Source organism: Agrilus planipennis, unplaced genomic scaffold, assembly GCF_000699045.2.
Source record: "Agrilus planipennis isolate EAB-ADULT unplaced genomic scaffold, Apla_2.0 scaffold44, whole genome shotgun sequence".
Lineage (NCBI taxonomy): Eukaryota > Metazoa > Arthropoda > Insecta > Coleoptera > Buprestidae > Agrilus > Agrilus planipennis.
This window is the reverse complement of record NW_020438939.1, coordinates 1,472,492-1,482,574: the sequence shown is the minus strand read 5'-3', so window position 1 is coordinate 1,482,574 and position 10,083 is coordinate 1,472,492. Positions and strand designations below refer to the sequence as shown.

At 33.1% G+C, this 10,083-nt stretch overlaps 2 protein-coding genes across 2 annotated transcripts; one reads left to right on the top strand and one right to left on the bottom strand.

Moving 5' to 3' along the window:
• Positions 1–10: 10 nt before the first annotated feature.
• Positions 11–4,688, bottom strand: LOC108733542 (nuclear pore complex protein Nup133). The gene is made up of 11 exons (XM_025974508.1): positions 4,494–4,688; positions 4,310–4,437; positions 3,718–4,253; positions 2,868–3,653; positions 2,496–2,814; positions 2,048–2,316; positions 1,849–1,995; positions 1,584–1,782; positions 1,203–1,527; positions 677–1,137; positions 11–237 (listed from the first exon to the last, which is right to left on the bottom strand). Exons 1-11 carry the CDS (start codon positions 4,673–4,675, stop codon positions 95–97), a joined length of 3,495 nt encoding a protein of 1,164 aa, XP_025830293.1. The 5' UTR covers positions 4,676–4,688; the 3' UTR covers positions 11–94.
• A 346-nt stretch (positions 4,689–5,034) lies between these two features.
• LOC108733545 (spastin) lies at positions 5,035–8,817 on the top strand. The gene is made up of 8 exons (XM_018464729.2): positions 5,035–5,830; positions 5,880–6,050; positions 6,188–6,304; positions 6,902–7,111; positions 7,182–7,477; positions 7,533–7,772; positions 7,826–8,075; positions 8,175–8,817. The coding sequence occupies exons 1-8, from the start codon at positions 5,401–5,403 to the stop codon at positions 8,336–8,338; spliced, it is 1,878 nt and encodes a 625-aa protein (XP_018320231.1). The 5' UTR covers positions 5,035–5,400; the 3' UTR covers positions 8,339–8,817.
• Positions 8,818–10,083: the final 1,266 nt, after the last annotated feature.

Sequence of the window (10,083 nt, the reverse complement as noted above, 5' to 3'; positions counted from 1 at the left end):
AAAAAAAAAATAAAACAATACAAAATGAGCAATTTATTGTATTAATCTTACGCTAGTTATCAAATATACAAAAATATTAAAAAAGCTATTCTTCTTAATCTTCTGCTTGAAGTTTTTGTATACGTTCATAACCAAGTTTTATTAGAAACTGGAAATTTTTATTATCTTGCATCTGTTCCATTTCTTCGCAGTCCATCAAAGTGTCTAAAGGAGGTAATAGGTTTTGAGGGTCTTCGCCTAAAAATGATTTACAATTGATAAGTAATATACAAAAGTATCTCAAAATACTATAATATTTGCATTTTGGCCTCAGCAATCTTTTGATATAATAGACACTAATAATTTGCACATACACTAGGCTAGACTTAATAGTGGAAACTGAGAACGTCAGTTGTTCACATTACAGTTTGTGCATGTTAGCGAGTTGTGATTTATATGTAATAAATATTTGCAATTAACAAAATAAACATACATACAAATATAAAGTATTAATATCTATCCATTAAAAGAAAGAGCAAAAACGTAAAACACTATTGAAATATTATTTTGCCAAAAAAATAAAAAATGTTTATTTGTTTCTGAAGATTTTCATTTTGCATAATAATCTTTTCTCTTAGTCTTAGATGCAGCATCAGACACACAACAAATTTTCATTTAAAAATGAACAAAAGCTTACCAAGAACTATTGCTAATTCTGCCAATCTGTAGAACAAAGTGTTTCTTAGAAACTCCATAGGAGATTCTAGAGACCCATCGAACCATGTATCTCTGAGTACAACCCTCCTCCATACCATTAGCCACAACTCATTCCTTTCATCATCATCCAAGATATATACTAAGATATCCAAGGCTTTCTTAAACTCTACCTCTGAGGCTTCTTTATACTCTGAACAAGTGAAGAGGTACACTAGGTCCTTGGGAGGTATTACACGTGGCTTTAAGGTGTCATAACCGAACTGTTGGAGCACATAATCGGGAATTTCTTCTTGGAAAGCTACCAATTCCAATCGAGTATTTACTTCTTCGAGATAAGCTGTTGTTCCTGAGTTTTCGGGGGCCGCCAATCGAGATAGTTTTCCCAAACTTAGCATAGTCTTTTGACGCATTATGGATTCGGTTTCTTGAACGGCTAAATTTCTATAAAACGCAATAATTTATTATTAAATCATATTTGCCCATAATAAAGAACAATATTTCCTTACTTTAGTGCTTCAGAGGCTCGTGTAAATTTTTGATCAAAAATATGCTGCAACCAAGAGAGTGAAGGATGTTCACATAACAAACTAGTTAACTGTTGAGAAACTTTTGTTTTCGACAACGTTTTGCACCGATTGATCAACTTGCCCTGTTTATTTTGTTGTAAGTACCAATTATAAAGATATTCTGGGAACTTTTCAGCTCCAAATCTCTCCATATATTCGTCCAGACGTTGCTGATTATCAGTAGCTTCACATACCTCGACTAAAGTCTCGAAATCGGAATATTTTTCAGCCAGAAGAAGTGCCCTTTCCCACTGTTTGTCCTCAACTAGAGAAAAAAAATTATTCTGATTTACAATTAATTTAAAATAACACGAGTTATACCTAGCGGCTTTATAAGTTTATGTCGGTCACTGTGATATTGTTTTACTGCTGAATCTGCCTCCTCGTCGTTAATACTCTCTATGTACGCTTTTTGGCCGTCCAAGATCACATCAACTAACTCTACAAATTGATCATAGAGAATGTTCTTCAAATTGATGTCTGACGAGGCTTTTGCTCCATAATTTAGTGTTAATAGTTGCTATAAATAGAAAAAGAAAGTGAAATAACATTATTAGGGATGGGGTTACAATAATTTTCCCGTTACCTGCAGCATTAAGCTGTCGTAGAGGCCATTACGCCCAGGAGCAGCTAACCAAGGAAGATATTCGCAACCCAGGGAGCGAGTGTCGAACGATGGAAGAAAATTATTTATATTTTGCCTTCGATTTTCTAAAAGCTCACGAAGAACATTCTGAAAACAAAAAATATTTAAATCACATTAAATTAAAAAACCAGTAAATTACCAACAACAAATCGTTAGTTTCGCAGATTAGTACAGCAACTTCTCCAGGATCAAGATCAGAATGTGCAGCATCTTCGCAGCGATTCACCAACTCTTGCAAACCTCTGTGTATCTTATTAACTTCCCTGTAGAAAACGTCTTGATTGGTAAGTCCGTCCAAGTGTTCCACATTTGGTCCTCCCACAGCTTTTTCGATGGCATAATCCAATATAGGACCTGCTTCAGAACTCTTCAACGCTATTGCAACAGTTAATTTTTCAGCCAATTCTCCTGCAAAAAAAAATAAAAGAATTAAATATAAGCAAGCCTGTGTCCGTTTATTATTTGTAAATAAAAAAAGAAGCCGAAATTACTTTGTAAGTTTCAGTTTTAATATAATCTTAAGCAGCCAGTCCTACAAAACTATGTAATTTGGATTTTTTAATTAAATAAAATTGTATATTGCTCACCAAGAACATGAGTGGTGGCCATAATTGTATCTCTTTTTTTAACAGCTGCCAATTTATTCCAAAGATTAGTTTCCCTGAGAAATTTAATAAATAACCCGTAAGCTTTCTGTTTATCTTCCAGTTGATTAAGAATTTGCATAGAGTAGGAGCTGCCAAGACCTGCCTGATTCTCTCCACTCCAGCGGGGATCCCCTGCGGGAATATCGTCCAAAAGGTCTTCACAAACTGTTATAACACAGTTATCTAAAGTCGAATCCACTCCTGGAATAGAAGTTCCTTCAGAAAAGAAAAGTTTTTGAAGAATATCTTGACAAGCCATCTAAAATGAGTTATAAATTACATAAGAAAATAACATACATAGGGAAAGCTTACATGCTGATTTTTTACGTGAAAAATAAAAGCTGCTTTAAGTTGGCATACAATGTCTTTATAGGAATTGTACATTTCTTCAGGATCAAAACTGTAAAGAGTCAAATTGCCTACTAAAGTTTCATTTAGTGATGTATCCAAAAAAGTATTCGATTGGAATATGTTACCACTGCTCATATCTAAGTTAATCTCATTACTGGTTATGGCTATCAGACCATGATTTCGTGAGAAAAAGACAGGAGTGTTAATACAAACAGATCCTCCTAATAAAAAGTCCTGTCCATTAAATTCTAAGGTATCAGGTTCCTCTTGGGGTTTTATAACAGTAATGCACCTTTGGTTGTAAATGTATGCGCAAGAACTACACTTTAAAAATCGGTAGGACAAGGAATCCTGAGGATTATCTTCTCTGTAGAGTCCTTTCATTTTCAAAATATAAAAGTCTCGAACATGATTGGGGGCCTCAGGACCATTAGTTTCCAATGAAACCAAAGCATAATGCACTTGGGGTGAAATATGCATATTTACTGCCGCAGCAAGAATAATAATACCGTCTTTGTCAGGTTGTATGTCCAAAAGCCAGGTATCTGTCTCACTCTGATCACCCCCGCAATTTTCCCAGATGGAATTATGAAAATTATCGGCAATAAGACGATTTAATTCGATAATAAAAATTAACTGTTCTTGTTCATTGGACATAAGTTCCCATTTTTGCAAAGAATGGCCTGCCAGGACATAAACTTTCCATATTTCCTCTGATTCTGGTACTGTCAATACTCTGACCAATCTCTTCAAATATAAAGTAAATTTAATATGTACCCATCTGAAAGGATGTATTAATTTAAAAACTCACTGCTTCAGCTGAATGTTCCATTGACATTGATCCAAAAATAAATGATGTCATTCTTCTGCTAATACCATCAAACCATCCACTAGGAGATTTTAACATTTTACAGTGTAAAGAATGTCTTCCTCCTATTTTCTGAGGTTGTACGTGAACAACTGTACAAGTAGTTGTGGCCAAAATGCACCCCATATTTCCAATAACTGTAAGACTGTCACATTCCTGCCCTTGAAGATCTACATTCTGTTCCACTGACACTCCTTCATGGGTAATTGCTGGCCAATACCTCACAACTCCTCCAGGTGATACTGCTATACAAGCTGGCATACCTAAACCACTTGGTAGATAAACTGATACTAATTCGGCCCTGTGGGCCAAATCACTCTGAGGTAATTGCAATTCAAAACAGTTGCTACTGGGTGTTTTCTTCTGAGGAGTTCCATACTGTATATTGCTTTGTTTATACTGCCAGACCAACAGTCTTCGTCCACATACGATCCATGCATATCCACACTCGGATATACGAGCAGTAACAGTTGCATTTCCTATAAGTATGAAAGCCTTTAAGAAATTAAGATGATCATAAATAGCTATCTCTTACGGTCGGCAAAAGTTAGAGCTTCGGTGATAAGAACAGGCAATGGTTGACCAAATCGTTCCAGAGAATTATAAGGTGTTTTTAGTATAATTTGTATTGATTGTACTGATTTACCTGATACGCTAAGACGACTAAAAGAATGACACCAATAATTGTAACAATAATATTTTAAAGTTGTAATGCTTACGAGGACTTCTTGAATGATGACTGAAGTGTGGACTTTTTCAAACTGATATTTGGCCTTCCTTTAGGAGAAAAGGGGCTCCTTGTGCTTAATAAAGAGGCATTTAATGTTCTATCCATAATAATAATTACATAAATAATTTGTAAATAGCCGGTAACTATTCTAACCAAACAACTAACAACCATAGATAACCTAACAATTTACTTAATCGAATCATTATTCATAGAAGATAGTGATCATAGAGAATAGATAACATAGTGGTTGAATAGCAGCTGGTTTAGAAAAAAGAATTCATTGATTTGGAGGATGCAAAAATTATTACAATAAGTTANCTGCAACACCGCCATCTGCCAGGTGTAGTCACTACTATTTTGACAGGAGGAGTTAACACCGCATGCAACTAACAACCATAGATAACCTAACAATTTACTTAATCGAATCATTATTCATAGAAGATAGTGATCATAGAGAATAGATAACATAGTGGTTGAATAGCAGCTGGTTTAGAAAAAAGAATTCATTGATTTGGAGGATGCAAAAATTATTACAATAAGTTATAAATATTCTTTTCAACGGCATAATTGATAATACCTTAGTTTCTTTATTTGTTATTATTTGATTGATTTTGTGTCTTGTTTCTACTTCTATTTCTGATAAATTTCTTACTTTTCGGTGGTTGTGAGGCTTCGGTTCAACTAGGTTCAACGAACGACGAGTTAAAGCAGACAAATACAGATGTGTATATATATATATAAATAAATCTATGAAATAAAGGAAATAAATACTACCATTCATCCATCATTAGATATACACGAATGGAAACAATAAAGTATTTAACGTGATTATTTTGTGAGCGCATTTCTTTTTGTACGTGGGAGAGTTCGCCCAATGAGGCAAATGTCATGGTCGGATGGTTCGAAAAACACAAGGTGGTAAATCTCCAAGTAAAAAGTCAAGACGAAGTGATGATTCAGAAAAACAAAAGCTGATATTTGGTTCTCTCGAAGAAGCAAACGTTCATAAGAAGAATTTGTGTGTTGTGTCGTTTCCTATTATTTTTCTATTTAACATTTTGCACGGGCTGCTATATCATATATTCCTTATCTTGCGATTTATCTACTGCAGTTCATCAAGTTACTTTTGTAAGAAACCAAAACTGATTTATAAAAACGATGCAAGTGTAGAAGAAAACATCACAGAAGAAAATCTAGAAATGGCTCATAGTTCTCGAACTCCTTGTCCTGGACCTGCAGATCCTTTACTTGCAAAGCAAAAACATCATCATAGAAGGGCATTTGAATATATTTCAAGGGCTCTCAAAATTGATGAAGAAAATGAAGGTATTTTTACTTTTTCAAGATTATTAGTTAATTAATAAAATTATTCCAGGTCAGAAAGAACAAGCTATTGAACTTTATAAAAAAGGAATTGGAGAATTGGAACTTGGAATTGCAGTTCAATGTTGGGGTGGTCGTGGAGAAGTTTGGGAAAGGGCTCAAAGGTTACATGAAAAAATGAAAACTAATTTAACTATGGCAAAAGATAGATTACAATTTTTAGGTGAGTTTAGAATATTTTTAATATTTTGGAGCTTTCACACCTGTATTTTTTATTATTGTGTGCTTTTTTGAATGTATTTTGTTTCCCCTTTAATCTTAAAAAATGCAAAAAGGTATTATCTTGGGATCTCTTTATAGAAAATGTGGCCAGTTTACAACAATTGGACTTAGTGAATGAAACCAAAAAATTAGAAATCCCGAAAACTAGTCTTGTAAGCCATATCCCTACTGTTAAACCTAGTTGCACTACCTCAGGTATTTTATTTTGTTTATTTATGTTGTGTTTTGCAGATTTATGTTTNATTCATTTACATTAAAATTACCACTGAAAAGCACAATATAAATTATTATCAAATTTTACAAGAATTCTCTAAAGACTGCGCTTTAATGATAATTATTCAAGCATTTTTTTAAGAAAAAGCTTCAGGGTACAAATCGATCGATAATCAGTAATTTGTTGTCATATAACGGTGTATAAATCAGTCAATATTTTTTGCACAAGATTTTGTACTATGTACTACATTTTTAATTGCTATTTAATCATAAAGAAATGTTATTGTTTGTTATACATTGTGAATTTTAATTGCGATTTTTGACCTTCTTGTGTGTATCATAAGAGTATCTATTGGAACCAGTGCAAATTAAAAAAGAAAATGTTCAAATTAATAGTAGCTGCTAGATAAGTTTATTAAATGGCCCCATGTAGGAATATTCAAGAAAATAATTAAATTTAGCATTGCTTATTGCGATTATTGGTCTAGCGAATAGGATATCAAAATACAAAGGCAAAATGAACATAATTTAATATTTACAATTATATATGACATTTTTTATATGATAAATATCTAACAGCCGCAGGAAAAAAACTCACTGTAGCGGCCAAACGTCCGGGCAATAATTATGCTTTGTCAAAGAGTCAAACATTGCCCAGGTCAATGGGGTCACGCATGCCTCAAGTGCAAGCCGTTAGACCTTTTAATAAAACGTCAACACCCCCGACTATAAAGAGGCAGACGTCACATTCAGGACCAGGAAACAACTCACCGGCAAGGAAAGGAAGTGGTAACACGTTTTCAACTTCATCTTAAGACGATTTTATTAATTTAACTTTCTGAATTCTATATTTCTAAAGGTTCGAATAAGAATCTGGGAATAGGCCGTACTCGATCCCCCACTTTGAGGGGAGTGGACCCTAAATTAGCCCAGTGTATACTTGATGAAATAGTGGATGGAGGTCAGCAGATTCACTGGAATGACATTGTGGGACAAGAAACGGCTAAACAAGCGCTACAAGAAATGGTTATACTACCTTCTTTAAGACCTGAGTTATTTACCGGTTTGAGATCTCCCGCAAGGGGGTTACTTCTCTTTGGGCCCCCTGGGAATGGTAAAACGTTACTTGCCAGAGCTGTAGCAACAGAATGTCAGGTAAGCTCTCTTATACGTCATTTTAAATTTTTGTGCTTATTATTTTTTTTTTTAGGCAACTTTCTTTTCAATAAGTGCCGCAAGTTTAACTTCAAAATATGTAGGAGAGGGCGAGAAACTAGTCAGGGCCCTTTTTGCGATGGCCAGGGAACTTCAGCCATCGATAATTTTCATAGACGAGGTAGATTCTCTTTTATCAGAACGATCGATAAGTGAACACGAAGCCAGCCGAAGGTTGAAGACTGAATTTCTCGTCGAATTTGATGGTCTTCCGTCCAATCCAGAAAGTGAAAAGGTATTTTTGGTGTTTTTATGTTGTTTCAAGTGTTGCTATTGAATTTGTTGTAGATTATTGTAATGGCAGCTACCAACAGGCCTCAAGAGTTGGATGAAGCAGCTTTGAGGAGATTTACTAAGAGAGTATACGTTGCCTTGCCAGATGCTGATACTAGAGTACAGCTATTAACAAAACTATTGCAGAAGCAGGGCTGTAGTCTGGGAGAAGGGGACTTGAAGAAGTTGGCCAAATTGACTGAAGGATATTCTGCCAGTGACCTTACTGCCTTAGCTAAAGATGCTGCCTTGGGTCCGATAAGAGGTAAGTAAGACCAAAAAAAGATTTTACAGAAGTCATGAATACAAGAGTGGGATAAAAGTTATAACGGGACTATAGAATTATGTATTTGTTTTCTTGCAGAGTTGGTGCCTGAACAGGTAAAACAACTAGATCCCAGTTTAGTTAGGGCCATTACAATGAACGATTTTCTGGAGTCTCTCAAACGAATACGACGAAGTGTTTCGCCTCAAAGTATTACCGCTTACGAAAAATGGTCCCATCAATATGGTGACGTATCCCTTTAAAATAAATCATTTGTTACCTCTCACTTTTTAGTTTAGTTTTCGCGCTTGTTATGACCTCTTCTCTTACGTTTTACTTTTACCATAATAATTACCCAAAAACCAAGCGCAAAATCCAAGTCTGATATTGATATACATTCCTATACCAAATTGGATGTAATTCTATATATTTTCTTTAATTATAAATAATGATATTCAAAGACAAAGGTGTCTTGTGATGATGCCATTAATCTAGTCAAAAAAGTAGAAAGAAAAAAGCTGAGGCCGAATTCACTATATATATGCAATAAATACGTAATGTTTATTGTATCGTTACTATCATTTAAGAGAGGTGACGCAAGTGTTTAAATATTAATTAGTTATTAAATTGTATAAATTCGGTTCAGCAAATTCTCCCACGAATTTTTGGATGAATAATTAATTAATGACAAGAAGTTGACGAAAAAAGATTGAAACTTGCCTTACTAATCTAATATTATAAAAGAACTTTNAATTAATGACAAGAAGTTGACGAACAAAGATTGAAACTTGCCTTACTAATCTAATATTATAAAAGAATTATGTTAAGATTGAGAAAAAAAAAGAAACATGAGCGTTTTTGGTTCATGGTTTGTAGGCATTTAATTTAAACTTAGTGTTTCATGAGAAAAACAATTTTTTATTATTTTCTTGTTCATGTTTCTATATTTAATGTTAACTACTAAGAACGTTGTAGCTTTTAAAAAGTTAATCCAGATGAAAACAATTCATTTACATTAAAATTACCACTGAAAAGCACAATATAAATTATTATCAAATTTTACAAGAATTCTCTAAAGACTGCGCTTTAATGATAATTATTCAAGCATTTTTTTAAGAAAAAGCTTCAGGGTACAAATCGATCGATAATCAGTAATTTGTTGTCATATAACGGTGTATAAATCAGTCAATATTTTTTGCACAAGATTTTGTACTATGTACTACATTTTTAATTGCTATTTAATCATAAAGAAATGTTATTGTTTGTTATACATTGTGAATTTTAATTGCGATTTTTGACCTTCTTGTGTGTATCATAAGAGTATCTATTGGAACCAGTGCAAATTAAAAAAGAAAATGTTCAAATTAATAGTAGCTGCTAGATAAGTTTATTAAATGGCCCCATGTAGGAATATTCAAGAAAATAATTAAATTTAGCATTGCTTATTGCGATTATTGGTCTAGCGAATTTTAAAAGTAACATTTAATTTTTATAGAGTAGAATTTTTTAACGATACTAAATAAAACATTAAATTCCTATCATTTCTAGAGCAAAATACAGTTGCAAAACGAAATATTTTTTGCTTTTGCGGGTCACGAATTTGCATTTATTTTAAGGCTACTGTCATAACAAGAAAATTTGTCTCATATTAAATGACGTTTCATATTTTATTATTCAAAAATTCATCCTTTTATCTTATTCAGTTAATACAACTATAAGAAAACCTTTTTAATACTTATTTAAAGGCTTTTTCTATACTCTTTATTTGTCTTTGCAAGTTTTAAATTATAGTAGATGATGGTTTAAAAAATAAAATCGTTTGAACTGTTTTTCATGTATTTATAAATTTCATATGGAAAATCAACTAATTTTTTATAAATTCATAATGAGAAGTTATTAAAAAATAGTTTACAACAAAGGTAACAAAGCATATGAAAGGACAATTTTATTGTCGGGCAGTGGCCTTTAAATTATAAAGCTACTATTGTTTTTTAGACAAAAAAAATAG